General features: G+C 42.1%; 1 protein-coding gene across 8 annotated transcripts in view; it reads right to left on the bottom strand.

Annotated features, from left to right (window-relative positions):
* ktn1 (kinectin 1) overlaps positions 1 to 20,368 on the bottom strand; it is a 151,759-nt gene that overhangs the window by 46,193 nt on the left and 85,198 nt on the right. For all 8 annotated transcript variants that reach the window (XM_068039192.1, XM_068039195.1, XM_068039197.1 and 5 more), the window contains 6 exons: positions 15,656 to 15,693; positions 14,611 to 14,701; positions 12,812 to 12,880; positions 11,611 to 11,648; positions 8,875 to 8,965; positions 3,320 to 3,388 (listed from right to left, as the gene is read on the bottom strand). In XM_068039192.1, coding sequence (XP_067895293.1) covers positions 3,320 to 3,388; positions 8,875 to 8,965; positions 11,611 to 11,648; positions 12,812 to 12,880; positions 14,611 to 14,701; positions 15,656 to 15,693 — 396 coding nt within the window. The remainder of the gene's footprint in view (positions 1 to 3,319; positions 3,389 to 8,874; positions 8,966 to 11,610; positions 11,649 to 12,811; positions 12,881 to 14,610; positions 14,702 to 15,655; positions 15,694 to 20,368) is intronic.

Raw genomic sequence — 20,368 nt, 5'->3', positions numbered from 1 at the left:
GCAGAGAGTGATACAATGAAGTGATCAGAGATGGCCTCATCTGTATTTGACATGATGAACTAGCAAGACCATGTGAAATGACAAGGTTGCGGGGGCGGCCGTGAACATGGGTTGGGGAGTTTACAAGAAAGGAGAAATTTAGGGAGGATAAGAGGGCACTGAACTCGAAGAGATAATACACGAGTTGAAATAAAGATTAAAATCACAGAGGATGAAAAGTAGTTTGGTGCAGAGGCTGAGGGAGGAAAGCAGTGAAGATATCTCGATAAAATTTTTATTGCACTTGGGAGGGTGGTAAAGAATGATGATTTCAAAAGAGGTGAGGGGGGTGGAACAAGGTGAGATGCTCAAAGGACAAAGTGCCAGAGGAGTCGGGAGTCAGGCCAAGGTGTGATCTGGTGATATATGCCACACCACCACTACGACAGCCTTGATGGAGCACATGATGGAAGCTGTACCCAGGCGGGAGGCTTTGTTAAGTGGCAAGGTGTCATCACCCCTCAGCAAGATTTCCATTAAGGCCACAATGTTGATACAATCATCCACAATAAGTTAATGAATGGCAAGTAAACTGAGGAAGATTGCAACAAATTACAGGAAGACATTAATAAAACTTAATTTGCTAATTTATTGGCCTATTCAAGTTCAACATTGATAAATGGGAGGTAGTATATTTTGGGAGGAAGAATAGGGAGATCACTCATTACTTGGAACACAAGAGTCTACGTGGGGTAGAGGAACAAAGGAATCTCAGTATAAATACACTGAAGTTGTGCCACAGGTTTGCAAGGCCATAAAAAAAAAAACAATCCAAGCACTAGGATTATTTCTAGAGAGAGAGAATTGAGAAGTAGGGAAGTTGTGCTAAACCGGTATCAAATCTTGGCGAGACCACACTTCAGAGTACTGTGCGCAGTTCTGGTTACCATATAATATAGAGGCATTGGAGAGGGTATTTATAGGGATGATATGAGAAATGCATGGGTGCACATATAAGGAAAGGATGAATAGACTGGGTCTCTTTTCTTGACAAGACTGAGGGGTGACCCAAGAGGTCTTGAAAATTATGAAAAAGTTTTGATACAGCGGATACAGAGAGAGAATGTCCCCACTTGTGGTAAAGAGTCTAACTAGAGACCATTAATATAAGATAGTCACCAAGAAATCAAATAGAGAATTCAGAAGAAACTCTACCCAAAAGGTGGCGAGATGTGGAAATTGCTGCCACAGGGCGTGCTTGAAGTGAACAGTATAGATGCAATTAAGAGGAATCTAGTCAAGCACATAAGGGACGAGGGAACAGAAAGTTACAATGATGGATTTAGATGAGGAATGATGGAAGGAGGCTCAAGTGGGGCATAAACGCCAGCTTGGGCTGATTGGCCAGAATGGCCTGTCTACTGTGCTGTATATCCAAAGTAATTTTTGTGCAACTGGCTTATTTTTGTTCATTAATTCAACACAAACCCAAACCATCTCTACCTCCATGCTTCTTTGAAAATTCTCCCTCATGGAACTAGATAGCATAAATGTAAACTGGTAATAGGCCTCAAAAAAAAAAAAAAAAAAACAGAATTAAGCACAACTTAATCATTCTTCAGCAATTAAAAGGTGCTAAAAAAACAAATGTAAAAAATCCATTACATGCATTATTTCACAAGATGCGTTCCTAAATAAATTTGGTTTTATTTACAAAGTAGCACAGGCAATAGAAGTTCGTCACTAAGGTAGTTTTGAAGATGCAGTATATGCCACAAATAGCCTCAGAAACTAAAGTAAATGCACATCAAAGCTCCAGATCAATTGTCAAGCAACTGCTTATAACACAAAATGAAGCATTAACTGGTTCAAATCCAGACATTTAAAATTTAAAAGACGAGCACAAATTTGAAATACATCAGGTGGAATCTGACATTTCAGCATCGAAGAAACCATTTTGGTACTTTACTGCCAGAAAGCAAACACTCACCACCACAACCCCCATGAAAAAAAAAATCAAGGTGGGGGAAAACAAAATCCTCATTTAGAAGGTTTAGCAAGTGAACCAGTTTCCCCAGCATTGGTCTGGATTATTCTATTATTTAATCAATACTTGCTTGATAGCATTCGCCAGAGAAATGTGAGGAACTCCGCCTCTGCATTTTAAAAAAAACCTGATCTCCTGCAATAACCTGGAAGAACTTGTAAATTGAGAGCATCCCTCAAATGGTAAGAAATTTTTCTAAAAAAGGTATTTAACCAAAATAAAATCCTGTTCCCGGTCAGTACTGGAACACTGCTTTTCTTTCTGCTGAGGCAGAATTCCCTAAAAGGGTTCCTGTGATTGATGAGGAATACCCAATAATTTATGAGCGTTCAGTTTAGGGCACCAGCTGGGTATATTGAGGTGTAAGCTGACAGTTCAGGGACCAAGAGAGACAAGGGATCCAAGTAATCTTCAGGTGGAGAGCATAGCACCACATAACTTGGAGATAGGAAGACATTAATATAAGCAAAGATAATAAAATTCCAGACATGACAGGAAGCTGTGACAAACAGTGCAGCAGGAGGAAATAATTAAGGGTGATTAAACAGGAAGTGCAACAGGAGATTTTAATATATTCCTTGTTAATACACTTGATGAAGCACTTAGCAATACACTATTGATGTATCAGAAGACACTTTTATTATAAAGAGATCTTCTGTGGTATTGCACACAGATGATCTAGAACCTGGAGCAGAGTTTCTCATCTTTAGTGCCATTTGCCCGCACCCCAGTTACAGTGGGTCACTTGTTGCTATTACACAGAAAAATTAAAACAATGTAACTGAAAACAAAAATAAAAATCATACCTTACTGGCACTGAAAAATGGCTTCATACATAAATACAAGTATAGCTTTTAACCCATCAGTCTACAAAATTGCAAGTAACTGTTTATTCCTTTAAAAACCTTCAGTATCTATTTTTGTTCTAAATATGCATGAAATAGGCATTAAAACTTCACAATTATATAGTTGTATGGAGATACAAGTGTTATCAGAGCATATACTTTGCAGAGTGAAGAAAATTGGTAGCTCTAATTAGTGAGAGCGATTTGATTACTGTTTTGTGGCAGGTTCTGGTTCAACTGAAAACGCTGATCTGTTTGGGACTGTGCAAATAGCTGGTTCACAATTGGTTGCTTTTGTGCGTCTAATGGCTCATCCGGTTTGTATACAAATGAAACAGTTATGCTTAACAGTGGTTATTTGAGCTAGTGTGACAAGCACTTGGCCTATTCAACATGTGCCAAGTGTGCTACATTTGAAATTCAAGAAAATAAATTAGCTGCACTTTACCTGTTCAGCATTTCTCATCTGAAGCGCTTGAATCTCTTGTTTTAAAGTTGTATTTTCCTCCATCAAGACCTTTAAAATGGAGTGAAAAATAAATACAGAAGTCAGTTCATATGTCCAATTCAAAACTGCAATCAGAAATTTATGGGTTCAAACAATACATATCTAATTGCCTATCAGAACTCAACTCGCTTGTCTCACAAAGGTTCAGCAACAAAAGAGAGCCCATTTCATTAGTCACTGTCACATAATGCCAGTAAAATCAAGTGAAACTATCACAGCAAGAATGAAATGCAGTGTCCTTGAGCTAGTTTCATTTCACAATAGTAAAAGCTTGCTAACAAACCAAAGTTTGTTTCAACCAGTGAAGAAAGTTCACCAACTCTTTCATGGTTTGGGCCATGAAACGTTGAGCCAAGCAAGTTTTAAGAACAATCTAGAATCTACGCGGTGCTATGCGATTAGTTCATCTACAGCAGGGGTGAAAGCAGAGGCAACCATCAATGGCTAGCAAATTTTTTTTTTTAAATTACAGGTCTTGTATAAATAAATGCTTTAGAATGACCTTGTTAGGAATGCAGGGAAAGGACAGGAAGCCCCTTATTTGCCTGGAAATAGTCTGCATCTACCAAGATTAGGCCAGTTAGCCTTCAAGCTCGTTCTGTCATTCAATGAAATCATGGCTGATCTGCAAACTTACTCCATATAACTGCCTTTTCCCCATATCTCTCCATACCTGGAGATTACAAAAATCATCAACCTTAATTTTAAAATCAACAATTGACTTATCAAATGCCATTTGCAGAAGAGTCCCAAACATTTACCACCCTTTGTATAGAACTATTTCCTAATTTCACTCTAAAAAAAGATCTGGCTCTAAATTTTAGACAAAGTCCCCTAGTCCTAGAATCTCCAACCAGCGGAAATTGTTTATATCTAGCCTATCAGTTCCTCTTAATATTCTGATAACTTCAATCGAATCACCCCAAAACCTGCTAAATTCCAAAGAAAACAACTGCAATCTGTGTAATTGAATCCTTATAGTCTAGGTTACCATTCTGGTAAATGCTGACACATGGAGATACCACTCTTGGCATTTCTTCGCAGATGACTATTTTGGGAAGGGTGCAGTCATCAGTTGCAGGCCTGCTGGTGGCTAGCCAGGTTTATCCGTAACAAGCAAATTCTCCCACAGCGGGTACAAGTGAAGGTATAGTTTTACTGGGGGCAATTGGATCTATCCTTCTCTTCTCTTTCATGCTGGTTCTTCAGTCTCAAAGGTGTCAGTAGCCCTCCTGATGTAGCATCTCCAGGAATCACAATCTATGGCCTGCACTTCCCACTGGCAATGGTTGATGTGACAGAGGGGGACTTCAGGAATTCCTTTTAAAATTTTGCATAGGGCCCCTCTGTTCCTTGTACCTGTGGTCTGCTCTCCATACAACACGATCTTGGGCAGGCGACTGTCATCCATCTAGGCAACATGACCTGCCTAATGCAGTTGGCTTTGCAGGAGGATGGCCTTGACGCTGGTGATGTTGGCAGTTTCCAGGACTTCAATGTTTGTGATGCAGTCCTGCCAGTGGATCTTGAGGATGCTGCAGAGACAGCACTGATGGAAGCACTCTAGAAGGCGTACATGAAGGCGGTATAGGGCCCATGACTTGGCGCCATACAGAAGGATGGTGAGGACTATGGCTTTGTTCACTTAGATTTTGGTCTGTGCTCTGAGGCTGTGGTTGCTCCACACATTTGTAGAATCTGCCAAATGTACAGTTTGCTTTTGAGAGCCTATTGTCCACTTCCTTGTCTATGGTGGCATCAAATGAGATGATGCTCCCCAAGAAAGCAAATTGCTCGACGGCATTCAGCTCGGTTGCCTCGATGACGACAATGCTTGGTGGTCTATATTCTTCTTGGGGGGCAGGCTGATGCACGACTTCAATTTTGTTTAAACTGATTTTTAGTCTGAAGAGTTGTGCTGCATCGGAAAAATGTGTTATATGTTGCAGGTCTGACTAACTGTGGGCCAGGAGCACAGTCACAGTCATCGGCAAGAAGTAGTTCACGGATGAGTTTTTCTTGTGTCTTTGTGCGAGCCTGAAGACACCAGAGGTTGAAAAGACCTCTCAGTCCAGAAGCATAAATAAACTCCCTCCTCAAGGTCTTCCGTTAACTGCTGCAGTATCATGCTGAAAAAGGTGAATAGGGTCAGGGCCAGCACACACCCCTGCTTCACACCATTGTAGATACGGATGGGACTTGAGGTCGCTGTTTTGCTTGACTTGTCCATACTAATCCATTTTTCAAGTATTTTCCAAAATCCATCTCTGCTCACAGGGCATTTTAATGCAGTCAACGGGCATCTCTTAATGCAGTTAAACTACGACGAGAAGGAAACGCGAACTCCCAAGCGCACATCAAAAGGTGGGAAAAGAAAAATTCTGAAACTCACCTGCTGGAACCAGAGAACAATGCTCGACTCTGGTAACAGCTGCCCCCAACGACGCTCAGCCCTGAGTGGTGGCCCATGAGCTAGCCAAACTGGACATTGATATAGTGGCCCCGAGAGGGGTCCGCTTCTCAGAACAAGGCAGCCTAACAGAACACAACGCTGCCTACACCCTCTATTGGTCAGGTAGACCTCAAGGTGAACAATGCCTCTTTGGTGTCTGCTTCATGGTGAAGACGATTATCGCCACAATACTTTCACGTCTGCCAATCGGCCACTCAGAGATACAGCACTGAAACAGGCCCTTCGGCCCACCGAGTGTGTGCCGACCATCAACCACCCGTTTATACTAATCCTACATTAATCCCATATTCCCGACCACATCCCCACCTTCCCTCAATTCTCCTACCACCTACCTACACTAGGGGCAATTTACAATGGCCAATTTACCTATCAACCTGCAAATCTTTGGCTGTGGGAGGAAACCGGAGCACCCGGTGGAAACCCACGCGGTCACAGGGAGAACTTGCAAACTTCACACAGGCAGTACCCAGAACCAAACCCAGGTCGCTGGAGCTGTGAGGCTGCAGTGCTAACCACTGCGCCACTCCAAGACCATCATGTCCCTGCGCCTACCCCTAGAAGACCAGCAGCATGCAACCCTCATCAGCGTTTATGTTCCAAACCTGAAGGCCAACCCAGTTGACAAAGATAAGTTCTACACAGATCTCCGTGAACTCATCTAGAATGCACCTCCCAAGGACAAAATATAGTCGTTCTTGGCGATTTCAACCCCAGAGTAGGCAGTGACAGCCTGGCATGGAAGAGGGGGCTCTGAAACCATGGAGTTGGAAACTAATGAAAACTGTTGTTTACTCTTGGAACTCTGTGCAGAAACGCAGCTGTCCATAACCAATACCTTCTTTCAAAGATCGCTTGAAGACCACATGGATGCATCCCTGCTCTAAACACCGGCACCTGAGATTACATCTTGGTGCGCGAGTGTGACCTAAAGGACGTCCTGCATATTCGAGTCATGCCCAGTGCTGACTGTTATACAGACCACCAGCTTGTTCGTTCAAAGTTAATCTGCCACTTCAAGTCTAAGCCCAAGAACAGGCCTAGAGACAACACAAAGAAATTTCGAGTCAGCAACCTGCAAACCTCATCTTGCAGAGATAGATATCAAGCAATCTTACAGTCTAGACTGAAACATCCTGATCTCTCAGTTGACTCCACTCCAGAAGAACTCTGGGAACACAAAGCTGCAGAAGATACCAAACATGGGCAAATCTCTACTCCAGCAAAGGAGAGAGAGAATGGGAATGAAAAGCAGCAAAAAAAAAAAAAACAACCAAAACACTGACTATAGCAGCTTGCGTTGAAAGTTTTAAAAATTTGGTATGAAAGTGATTAGTCAACCAACAGATGGGTAACTTACGCAAAAGTTGAATAATGTTAATCTTCACTTTCACAATTTCACACAGGCAATGGTGGGGGGGGTGGGGGTGGTGGTGGCGGGGAGCTTATCTGCAGTGCTAGCTCCACGATAAAAGAAAGACCCAGGGCTTGAAAGTTGCAGCTATGGGAGGAAAGATTGGATGGGCTAGGATTGTTTTCCTTAGAACAGAGGAGGCTGATGGGTGATTTAATTGAGGGACCTAGAGTAGACAGGAAGGCCCCTTTTCCCCAGCCGAGAGGTTAATTACCAGGGGGCACAGATTTAAGGTGATGGATAGAAGGATTAGAGGGGACAGGAGGTAAAACTTTTTCACACAGTGGGTGGTGGGTGTCTGGAATTCACTGCCCAGATCGGTGGTGGAGGTAGAAACCCTCAACTCATTTAACAAGTACCTGGACCTGCACCTGAAGTGCTGTAACATGCAAGGCTACGCAGCAGGTGCAGGAAGGTGGGACTAGATTGGACAGCTAGTTTTTTCAGACATGGGCTGAATGGCCTCCTTCTGTGCCGTAACTTTTCTATGGCTCTATGGTATTTATACTGTGGTGTCTTTCACCACCTTAGGACCTTAACTGGCTGTAACTTTAAGTGTAGTCACTGTAGTAATGTAGCAAACAGGACAGCCAATTTGCTCACAGCAAGGGTGCACAAACAGCAACAAGATACAAGACTAGTTTTCTGCAACATTGGTTGAAGGATAAATATTGGTCAGGGCACCAGATCTCCTTGGTCCATCTTTGAATAGTGCCACCTGAACTTTTCATCCACTCTGTTCAATGCCTCATCTGAAAGGTGGCATCTTTGATAGCACAGCACTCCCTCAGGACAAAATGTCAACCTGGAATTATGCACTCAAATATTTGAAATGGGACTTGAACTGCAACCTTTTAGCTTGGAGGAAGAGCACCACTACTGAACCAAGGTTGACACCAATCTGTAATTACATTTAATGTACTCCATCATTGCATCTTTGTAAGAAATTGACTCTCTGCTCAACTCAGGGAATGGTTGAGCTCTTCTTGACAACTGTTGGTTATTTTGAAGTAGAGATAGCTCAACGCTGCAAGATACTGATGTATTAATTAATCCAATAACATAGCATATTTTCTAACATTAACATACAAGATGCTACACCAATGCCACTCAGCCCTTTTATTGCTGGTTTAAGGAGCATCACAGACAGAAGTCAGGAAATTCGCTCTATAGCCATCATGTACCTAAAAAAACATCTTTTCACCTCTTACTTTCTTTCTCTCCTCTCCCATTCCCCCTGTACACTAATATATTTATGACCTCTGACTCCAAACCACAAGGTGTCTCAAGTTTTAGTGGTTAAACTTTCCTTCTACCATCCCAACAACCAAGGCTAATTAAGTTATATTCCAATGGCTGAAATTAAAAGGGTGTTTAAATCCCAAGTGAGGTTGTAAAAGGAGCCACCTTCAAGTGACAGCAAAGATGCAGATTAAAACATACAAGACAAACTCTCACTTCTAACATGCAACAGTAGGACCATAAATGATACATGGATACATGATACACTCAGTTTCTCCACAAACAAAAATTCAAATCAAGAAACCAGATTTCTTGAATTATAGCTAAATTTGTTGCTCTTCAATTGATAATTTGAAACACTTGAATTACCTCAATTTCTTCCCCTTTGTTTGCCACTTGAATAAGTCCAGTCTCCAACAGCTCTTCGACTGTTTTTATTTTCTCATCTCGTTCTTGAAGACTAGTTAAAAAATATAAGTTAAAAATCATGCAAGTGTAACAAACTGATACTAGTTTAAACTAAGTGACAAAAAGGGGGCAATCACTTGGCTAGGTGTGTACTACAGGCTTCCAAACATTCAGGAAGAGATAGGGGAACAGGTATGTAGGCAAATCTGAGGGGTGTAAAAATAATAGGGTAATAATAAGGGATTTCAACTTCCCCAAAGTTAACTGGGATAGTCTTAGTGCAAAAGGCTTAAAAGAGGTGGAATTCTTAAAATGCATACAGGAGAGCTTTTTGAGCCAGTATGCAGAAAACCCTACAAGAGAAAAGGGCAGTACTGGACCTAATCTGAGGGAATGAAGCCGGTCAAGTGGCAGAAGTGCCAGTGGGGGAGCATTTTGAGGATAGTGACCATAACTCTAAGATTTAAGGTAGTTATGGAAAAAGGACAAAGATGGACCAGAAATAAAAAGGTACCGAATTGGGGGAAGGCCAATTTCAATATGATAAAACAGAATCTGGCCAAAGTGGACTGGGAGCAGCTACTTGTAGGAAAGTCTACAGCACATCAGTGGGAGTCAAAGAGGAAATTGCGAGTTCAGAGCCACCAGGTACCAGTTAAGATGAAGGGCAGGACCAACAAGTCCAGGGAATCCTGGATGTCAAGGGATAAAGGAGGATTGGATCAGGAAAAAAAAAAAAAGAGGCATATGGCAGATCCCAAGCACTGAAAACAGCAGAGGCACTAGAGGAGTATAGAAAGTGTAAGGTGGCACTTAAAAAAGTAATTAGGAGAGCGAAGAGGGGACATGAAAAAACACTGGCGGGCAAGATAAAAGGAAAATCCCAAGGCGTTTTACAAGTATATTAAGGGTAAGAGGATAACCAGAGAAAGAGTAGGGCCCAACGTGGCAATCTTTGTGTGGAGCTAGAGGACATAGGTGACTTTTAAAATGATTACTTTTCATGTGTTCACTATGGAGAAGGACAAAGTAGGTGTAGAGATCAGGGAGGGGGATTGTGATATACTTGAACAAATTAGCACTGAAAGGGAGGAAGTATTAGCTGTTTTAGCAGGCTTAAAAGTGGATAAATCCTCAGGCCCAGATGAAATGTATCCCAGGCTGTTATGTGAGGCAAGGGAGGAGATAGCAGGGGCTCTGACACAAATTTTCAAATCCTCTCTGGCCACAGGAGAGGTACCAGAGGACTGGAGGACAGCGAATGTGGTATCATTATTCAAGAAGGGATGAACCAGGTAATTACAGGTGGGTGAGTTGATCAGTGGTTGGTAAAATATTGGAAAAAATTCTAAGGGACAGGATTAATCAGGGACAGTCAGCATGGCTTTGTCAAGGGGAGACAGTGTCTAACTAACTTGATTGAATTTTGAGGTGGTAACTAGATGTGTCGATGAGGGTAAAACAGTAAATGTAGTAGACATGGACTTCAGTAAGGCTTTTGATAAGGTCCCACATGGGAGATTGGTTAAGAAGGTAAGAGCCCATGAGATCAAGGGCAATTTGGCAAATTGGATCCAAAATTGGTTTAGCGGCAGGAGGCAGAGGGCAATGGTCAAGGGCTGTTTATGCGATTGGAAGTCTGTGACCAGTGGTGTACCACAGGTATCGGTGCTGGGACCCTTGCTGTTTGTAGTGTATATTAATGATTTAGACGGGAATATAGGAGCTATCAGTAAGTTCGCAGATGATGCGAAAATTGGTGGTGTCGTAAATAGTGAGGAGGAAATCCTTAGATTACAGGGATATATAGATGGGCTGGTAAGATGGGCGGAGCAGTGGCAAATGGAATTTAATCCTGAGAAGTGTGAGGTGATGCATTTTGTGAGGACTAACAAGGCAAGGGAATATACAATGGATGGTAGGACCCTAGGAAGTACAGAGGGACTTTGGTGTACTTGTCCATAGATCACTGAAGGCAGCAGCACATGTGGATAAGCTGGTTATGAAGGCATAGGGGATACTTGCCTTTATTAGCCGAGGCATAGAATATCAGAGCAGGAAGGTTATGATGGAGCTATATAAAAACGCTAGTTAGGCCACAGCTGGAGTACTGTGTACAGTTCTAATCATCACACTATAGGAAGGATGTGATTGCACTGGAGAGGGTGCAGAGGAGATTCACCAGGTTGCCTGGGTTGGAGCATTTCAGCTATGAAGAGAGACTGAAAAGATTAGGGTTGTTTTCCTTGGAGCACAGAAGGCTGAGGGGGGACATGATTGAGGTGTACAAGATTATGAGGGGCATTGATTGGTTAGATAGGAAGAAACTTTTCCCCTTAGCGGAGGGGTCAAGAACCAGGGGGCACAGATTTAGGGTAAGGGGCAGCAGGTTTTTGGGTGGGTGGGTGGGGGGGGGGGGGGGGGGGGGGGGGAATTTGAGAAAGCATATCCATCACCCAGAGGGTGGTTGGAATCTGGAATGCACTGCCTGAAGGAGGTGGTGGAGGCAGGAACCCTCACAACATTTAATAAGTATTTAGATGAGCACTTGAAACACCATAGCATACAAGGCTACGGGCCAAGTGCAGGAATATGGGATTAGAATAGTTGGGTGATGTATGGCTGACAGACACGATGGGCCGAAGGGCCTGTTTCTGTCCTGCATAACTCTATGATTCTATGACAAAGAAAACTCACCCTTTTTGCATCTGTTCCAACACGCATAAAGCTGAAGCCTGCATACAAAAAATGCAATATGAATTGGAATTTAAGAATCTCAAGGTCGAAGCATGCAAAAGTAATCACACTGAATGTCATGCTTTTATATCATGGGTAATTACGGGAAAATTTTCAATATACTTATCCCTTCAAACCAATATGCACAATTCCACACTGCATTCAGGATGATTTTTCTTTTAAGGGGCTACTTTACATTGTGAAAGCGAGTCCCATAAATCCATTTTCATATTTTGCTCTAAAATAAAAGTAAAATACTGCAGATGCTGGAAATATGAAATAAAAACAAAGTGCTGGAAATACTCAGAAGGTCAGGCAGCATCTGTGGAAAGGGAGAGAAGCAGAGCTAACATTTCAGGTCTGCGACCTTTTCATCAGAACTAGCAAATGTTCGAGAAATATTATGTTTTAAGCAAGTGAAGATGGGTGGGGGCGGGGTCGGGGAGAAAACAGAGACAAAAAAAGGGAAAAGGAGAGAGATAGGACAGGAGGTTTGCCCCATCACACACCTTCTCTTTTGTTCTCTTTCCCACCAAACACATCCCTACCGCTTGCTTAAAACCTAATTATTTTCTAACCTTTACTAGTTCTGATGAAAAGGTCAGACCTGAAATGTTAGCTCTGCTTCTCTCCCTTTCCACAGATGCTGCCTGACCTTGAGTATTTCCAGCACTATTTCATATTTGGCTGTTCTGCAATAAAACTTAGAATTCAGGCAATTCTGAACTCCAACTGCAGAATTTTGCTCATTGTTATAAGAAACCTTGCCACCAATAGGAAGAGAGAGACACAGAAAAAAATGGGGCACTTCGGATGTGAACAATGATAGGCACGTTTATTGCCCATCCCTTGTTCCCCTGGCAATGTCAACAATAAACCACTAAGACAGAACTGATGTTATTTGTGACCCAGACTGGGAAGGAGTGGTAGATTCCCTTCCTTGAACCAGTTGGGTTATAAGAACAATCTGGCAGCTTTAGTGGTTATTTTCCCAAATTTAACTTTACTAGAACTCAAACCCTGGGTGATAGTCTAGTACTCTAACAAATATACAACCATAGCATTCCAAAAGCAAATTACCAAAGATAAGAAGGTTAACTAAACTCATTTTAAACAGAAACTTCAAATTATTAGCACATCTTTAAATGTTAAAATATCCTACCTGCTCAGATGTCTGAACCTGCAACTTTTGCACTTCAGCTGTTAAAGTATTTTTCTCCTTCTGTAAACTCTAAATAAAAAAAAAGAGCTCTAATATATTCCTGGTTTATAAGTATACCTTTTCATGGGGTGGAAAGAGAAAGTGAAAAAAGGATGGAATAATTTTCAAGATGAGACAGGTCAGTGTTGAATGTATTATTCCAATAACCAGAATTGTGTAATATGTAACCAAGCTTCACCTGCTCAACCTCAATGTGTCCTATCCCCAGAGAATGTCAACTTAAAAAATTGACTCCTTGTGGAATCCTATTGAACAGCTTAGAACTAAATTTTCCTTGGGTTCCTTTCATCATTGGGGCGTGCTTTCAATTTTGGAACTCAGAAACCTAAAGAGCAGTAGTCATTAAGACTGCATTTAATCGTGATAGATGAACTCAGTTGTATTCAAAACTGTAAATATATTTTTTAAAAAGCCTCTTGCCCCTCTCATCTCAACCTTTCTGCAAAATACACTTTACTATTCAAACCATAGTCTCAAAAGTTCCCAATCTTCTTTCCTGTTTGAACTATTTAGACTTCTGTTGAAATGAAGCAGTCAGGGATGCAGTCAACTTAACCAAATCACTGACTCTACAGGAGCAGACATGTAGGGGGAAAAAACCCAAAAGGTGGCGCATCTGAGTTTGGTGCCAAATAGGAAGCTTTCTTTTTTTTAAAAAAAAAAAAATCTATATAGTGACCTATAGCAATATAAAATCAGTGTTACAATATTTGTTACTTGATGGATAGTTGGGCAGTAATTTTAACTAGAAAATCTCTCCCAGGCATTTTTCTTACTCTCCAATTTGATCAAAAAGCCTCAAATTAATAAAACATGAGGTACTGAACAGAAAACCTAGTTGCACATCACAATGAATGCAACATTTCTTTGGTGAATTTTGGGACCAGACGAGAGTGAGTACCTCCATCTGGCTGATCTGACCAAGGTTAAAGTTACTGTTCATTTCCTTCTGGATATTAGTTCATCAGATCACCTTTTTCCACAGAAGATACTTGTTATTTGATCTTTGTTACATACATTTGATAAGTCACTAAGCAACATGCAAAAAAGACATGTGAACTGTACAAGCATCATATCTGCATAAAAATTCTGAAAGCATAAATGAAAAATTTCCCTAAATTGTTCATCAATTTAACACACAATAAAAGGACACCATTATGCTGAATAAATGCTCTGATAAATCCACCCAGAAGTGCCAATAGAACTGATTTTAGAAAAATATTTTAAAGTCCCCCCCCCCCACCCCACTATTGGCTGAAAAGACATGTACTTCCCTTAGTTAGTAAATAGGCTTAATGCTTCTAGATTCTCTTCAGATTAGAAGGCCACAAAGGACATTGCATACCAATGAGAAATCTGATGGACAAATAAGAGAAGTAGCTTCCATCAGGTAACCATAGTCATTGTTTCAAAACTCATGTTCCCAGGTCATGAATCTATCAAGGTGACTCACCCCTTTCAAACATTTCTGCAGAAAAAAAAAGTGTCACGGTCTCATTGTACACTTCCCCACCAACCGCCCCCACCCCCAAGAGGAATGTGAAGATACAGGAGGGTTAAAAACATGGATGCAAAATTGCATGATTTAAAGTAGTGAAAATCATTCTTATTTTTGAAAAAGGGACCAACCTCTGAATTGGTCAGATAACCCTACAACACAAACATGAAAATTGGAAGAGAGGGGGGAAAAACGAACACTGGAAAGTCATTCTACTTTTTTTTTTAAATCAAATACTTACTTGTATTTCCTGTTCTTTGCTTGTTACGTGATGATATCTGTCTTCTAAAGATTTTTCCATCAACTTTATTTGTTTGTCTTTCTCTGCGATCCTTAAAATTGAAACAAATTACATCCATGGCTCATGAATTATACGAAGTGACTTGACAGATTAACTTCTCTGATTGTCTCATCGGTATTGATGGTTACAGCAGCAAGGGCCAAATTTATGGACTTGAATTTCCTTACATACAGTAAAACAAAATGACAATAAAGGCTGATCTAGTTAGGATGACTAGCACAAAGTTAATCTTTTCTTCTTCGTTCAAGGTACTGACACTTGACTGGACAGGAGCAGTAACCCTCCAGTATCTCACACCAGTTACCATTCTCCATACATAACTCTTGCATTGGGATCCCAATCAAGCCCACCTGCCCCACTACAAATATCCACCCCAGTTAAGATCAGTTAATGTAGTACACATCAAAGACTGAAGCTGGGATTTTCTGGTCTATAAATTTAGTAGAACATGCTCACTTACAGTATCAGGCTAGCTTATACTGAAACGTTAATCCCCAATCACCATATTAGCTGAAAGACACGTTTTCAATCTGGTTCTAGCTTTCAAAGAAATATGAGGCTAGTAGAGGCAAATAACCACAGGTATCAAAAATAAATATAGTTTTGAAATTATAGTGTTCTGATGAAGGGTCGTCTACCTACAACATTAACTTTCTCTCTATACAGATGCTACCAGACCTGAATATTTCCAGCATTTTCTGTTGGTATTTCTCCAGTTCCACAAAAGCCCAAACATCACTCTTGATTTGGAATATGTCCCATACGTCTGTGGAGAGAACTGCACTTTGCCACAGATGGGGATGGGATGCATCTTCATGCAGAAAAGTAGTGAGTTATGCTTCCCTGCTCATTACAGGGCTCCTCTGCTGGTCCAGTGGCCTGGTTTAGCTTGAACAGGGTCCTTTCTGACTAAGATCATTTGTGTATTTTGTTAGATTGTTAGTCTCATATTTGTATATTTAAGAGTTATTTCCATTAGACTTACGTTTTCTGCAACTCGTCCACTACACACACTGCAGAAGCCTATATATAAAAACAAAATGAAAAATGCATAATTTGGCAGATTGATTTTTGATCACAATCTGAAAAATTGAGCACAATTAGAAACTTTAAATTTTGAATATTTTTATTTTCTGCAGAGTAACAAAAAGATGCAAGTAAATGCAAAGGTTGCATTAACATACAACACTGGAACTATGTAAATGAATATTTAAATTTTCTAGAAAAAAAGCTGCAATACTTAAAAGTATTTTACAGAATATAATTCAAGTATTCTAATTTCATTTAATATACAAGCAACTTAGGAACTCCCAAGAAAATATGAATAAATTACAAAAACTGCATATGATCAATCGACAGCACTTCTGAATCACATGGAAAATGCTTTTCCAGTTCAAGTTCAGATTTAATATTTTGAACTCAACACCGGATACTCAGTTTTTTCTTTTTAAATAGTATTATCTGCTAGCACTAGCTTAAAATGTACATCAGGATTTCTACTGGCAAAATGAACATCCATTTAATTTTACCAGAAAATGCTAGAATTACTCAGCAGGTAAGGCAGCATCTGTGGAAGACAGGAACAGAGTAAATTTTTCAGGTCTGACCTTTCATCAGAACTTGCATAGGTTAGAAACATAACGGGCTTTCAGCAAGTGAAAGGGAGGGGGGCCAGGTAAGAGAACAAAAGGGAAAGTCTGTGATAGGGCAGAAGGCCAGAGAGATTAAATGACAAAGATGCCATGGAACAAAAAGCAAAGGAGAGCAACAGCTGTAGTAAAATAAAGCATTTGTCCAGAAAGTGTGTTAATGACAGAATGAACAGCTCTGTCCAAAAGCAAGAAAGTGAGAAACAAGTTTAAGACTGGCACATGGTTTTAAAAAAATCAAAATGGCAGTCAAGGTGGCAGCACAATGGTTAGCACCACAACCTCACAGCTCCAGCGACGCAGGTTAGATTCTGGGTACTGCCTGTGCGGAGTTTGCAAGTTCTCCCTGTGACCGCATGGGTTTTCGCCGGGTGCTCCGGTTTCCTCCCACAGCCAAAGACTTGCAGATTGATAGCTAAATTGGCCATTATAAATTGCCCCTAGTTAGGTAGGTGGTAGGGGAATTGAGGGAAGGTGGGGATGTGGTAGGAATATGGGATTAATGTAGGATTAGTATAAATGGGTTGAGCACTACCTAGAACTGTACTCCAGGGAGAATGCTGTCACTGAGACTGCCCTCAATGCAGCCCAGCATCTACTAGTCATGGATGAGCTGGACATACAGCCAACCAAATCGGAACTCAGTGATGCCATTGATTCTCTAGCCAGCGGAAAAGCCCCTGGGAAGGACAGCATTACCCCCGAAATAATCAAGAGTGCCAAGCCGGCTATACTCTCAGCACTACATGAACTGCTATGCCTGTGCTGGGACGAGGGAGCAGTACCCCAGGACATGCGCGATGCCAATATCATCACCCTCTATAAAAACAAAGGTGACCGCGGTGACTGCAACAACTACCGTGGAATCTCCCTGCTCAGCATAGTGGGGAAAGTCTTTGCTCGAGTCGCTCTAAACAAGCTCCAGGTGCTGGCCGAGCGCGTCTATCCTGAGGCACAGTGTGGCTTGCGTGCAGAGAGATCGACCGTTGACATGCTGTTCTCCCTTCGTTAGATACAGGAGAAATGCCATGAACAACAGATGCCCCTCTACATTGCTTTCATTGATCTCACCAAAGCCTTTGACCTCGTCAGCAGACGTGGTCTCTTCAGACTACTAGAAAAGATTGGATGCCCACCAAAGTACTAAGTATCATCACCTCATTCCATGACAATATGAAAGGCACAATTCAACATGGTGGCTCCTCATCAGAGCCCTTTCCTATCCTGAGTGGCGTGAAAAAGGGCTATGTTCTCGCACCCACACCTATTGGGATTTTCTTCTCCCTGCTGCTTTCATATGCATTCAAGTCCTCTGAAGAAGGAATTTTCCTCCACACAAGATAAGGGGGCAGGTTTTTCAACCTTGCCTGTCTAAGAGCGAAGTCCAAAGTACGGAAAGTCCTCATCAGAGAACTCCTCTTTGCTGACGATGCTGCTTTAACATCTCACACTGAAGAGTATCTGCAGAGTCTCATCGACAGATTTGCAGCTGCCTGTAATGAATTTGGCCTAACCATCAGCCTCAAGAAAACGAACATCATGGGGCAGGACGTCGGAAATGCTCCATCCATCAATATTGGCGACCACGCTCTGGAAGTGGTTCAAGAGTTCACCTACCTAGGCTCAACTATCACCAGTAACCTGTCTCTAGATGCAGAAATCAACAAGCGCATGGGAAAGGCTTCCACTGCTATGTCCAGACTGGCCAAGAGAGTGTGGGAAAATGGCGCACTGACACGGAACACAAAAGTCCGAGTGTATCAGGCCTGTGTCCTCAGTATCTTGCTCTATGGCAGCGAGGCCTGGACAACGTATGTCAGCCAAGAGTGACGCCTCAATTCATTCCATCTTCGCTGCCTCCGGAGAATACTTGGCATTAGGTGGCAGGGCCGTATCTCCAACGTAGAAGTCATCGAGGCGGCCAACATCCCCAGCTTATACACCCTACTGAGTCAGCGGCGCTTGAGATGGCTTGGCCATGTGAGCCGCATGGAAGATGGCAGGATCCCCAAAGACACATTGTACAGCGAGCTCGCCACTGATATCAGACCCACCGGCCGTCCATGTCTCCGCTTTAAAGACGTCTGCAAACGCGACATGAAATCCTGTGACATTGATCACAAGTCGTGGGAGTCAGTTGCCAGCGTTCGCCAGAGCTGGCGGGCGGCCATAAAGACGGGGTTAAAGTGTGGCGAGTCGAAGAGACTTAGTAGTTGGCAGGAAAAAAGACAGAAGCGCAAGGGGAGAGCCAACTGTGTAACAGCCCCGACAAACAAATTTCTCTGCAGCACCTGTGGAAGAGCCTGTCACTCTAGAATTGGCCTTTATAGCCACTCCAGGCGCTGCTTCACAAACCACTGACCACCTCCAGGCTCTTATCCATTGGCCTCCTTATCTCGAGAGACAAAGATAGATAGTATAAATGGGTGGTTGATGGTCAGCACAGACTCGGTGGGCCGAAGGGCCTGTTTCAGTGCTGTTTCTCTAAATGAAAATAAATAAGGTCTGAAGTTGTTCAACTCAATGTTGAGTCGAGAGTGCTGTAGAGTGTCTAATCAGATGATGTGTTCCTCCAGTCTGTGTTAAGCTTCACTGGAACATTGCAGCAAGTCGAGGACAGAAACGTGGGCGAGAGCGCAGGGTGGTGAATTAAAATGGCAAGCAACCAGAGGCTCAGCGTCATGCATTCCGCAATCTGCGTTTGCTCTCCCCAAAGTAGAAAACATATTGTGAGTGGTGAATACAGTATACTAAATTCAAAGTAGTACAAGTAAATTGATGTTACACCTGGGAGTGTTTGGGGCCTTGAATGATGAGGAGAGGGGCAATAAAAGGGCAGGTATTACACCTCCTGCAACTGCATGGGAAGGTGCTGTGGACCCTGATGTTGCAGAGGGAACAAAACCTTCAGAATGCTGACGAGGGGAGAGGGGAGATCATAGGAAAACTCGGAGCAGGAGTAGACGATTCCGCCCGGTGAGCCTACTCTGCCAAACAGATCATAGCTGATCATCTGCCTCTGCCATTTTTCCCCACTATCCCCAGATAAGAACTACATAAGAAAATAAGAACTCTGAGCAGGAGTAGGCAATTCAGCCCCTCGCGTCTGCTCCGCAATTCATTACAATCATGGCAGATCTCATCTTGGCCTCAATCCACTTTCCTGCCCTTTCTCCATAACCCTTCCACCCATTACTATTGAAAATCTGTCGATCTCCTCCTTAAAATTTACTCAATGTCCCAGCATCCACCACACTCTCGGGCAGTGAATGCCGCAGACTCATGACCCTTTCAGAAGTAATTTCTCCTCATCTCGATTTTAAATCTGCTACCCCTTATCCTAAAACTATGACCTCTCGTTCTAGATTGCCCCACAAGAGGAAACATTCATGCTACGTCTACTTTGTCAATCCCCTTAATCATTTTATATACCTCAATTAGATCTCCTCTCATTCTTCTAAACTCTAGGGAGTAAAGGCCTAAACTGCTCAATCTCTCTTCATAAGACAAAGCCCTCATCCCTGGAATCAATCTCCTCTGAACTGCCTCCAATGCAACTACATCCTCTCAAGAAAGGGGACCAAAACTGTACGCAATACTCCGGTGCAGTCTCACTAATGGCTTGTACAGTTGCAGCAACACTTCCCTACTTTCGTATTCTAGTTCTTTAGCAATAAATGCCAAAATTCCATTTGCCTTATTACCTGCTGTACTTACATACTAGTTTTCTGCGATTCATGCACAAGGACACCCAGAACCCTCTACACCGAAGCATTCTGAAGTTTCTCTCCATTTAGATAATAATTTGCCTTTCTATTCTTCCGACCAAAATAGATAACCTCACACAAATCCCATGTTAAACTCCATCTGCCAAATTTTGGCCCACTTAACCTATCCATATCCATTTGTAAATTTCTTATTTCTATATTGCAACTTACTAGCCCACCTATTTTAGTGTCAGCTGCAAATTTGGCTATAGTACCTTCTATCCCTGCATTCAAGTCATTGATATAGATTGTAAATAGTTGGGGGCCCAAGGACCAAACCCT

This window comes from Heterodontus francisci, chromosome 9 (genome assembly GCF_036365525.1).
Source record: "Heterodontus francisci isolate sHetFra1 chromosome 9, sHetFra1.hap1, whole genome shotgun sequence".
Classification (NCBI taxonomy): Eukaryota; Metazoa; Chordata; class Chondrichthyes; order Heterodontiformes; family Heterodontidae; genus Heterodontus; species Heterodontus francisci.
This window is presented reverse-complemented; position numbering and strand designations above follow the sequence as displayed.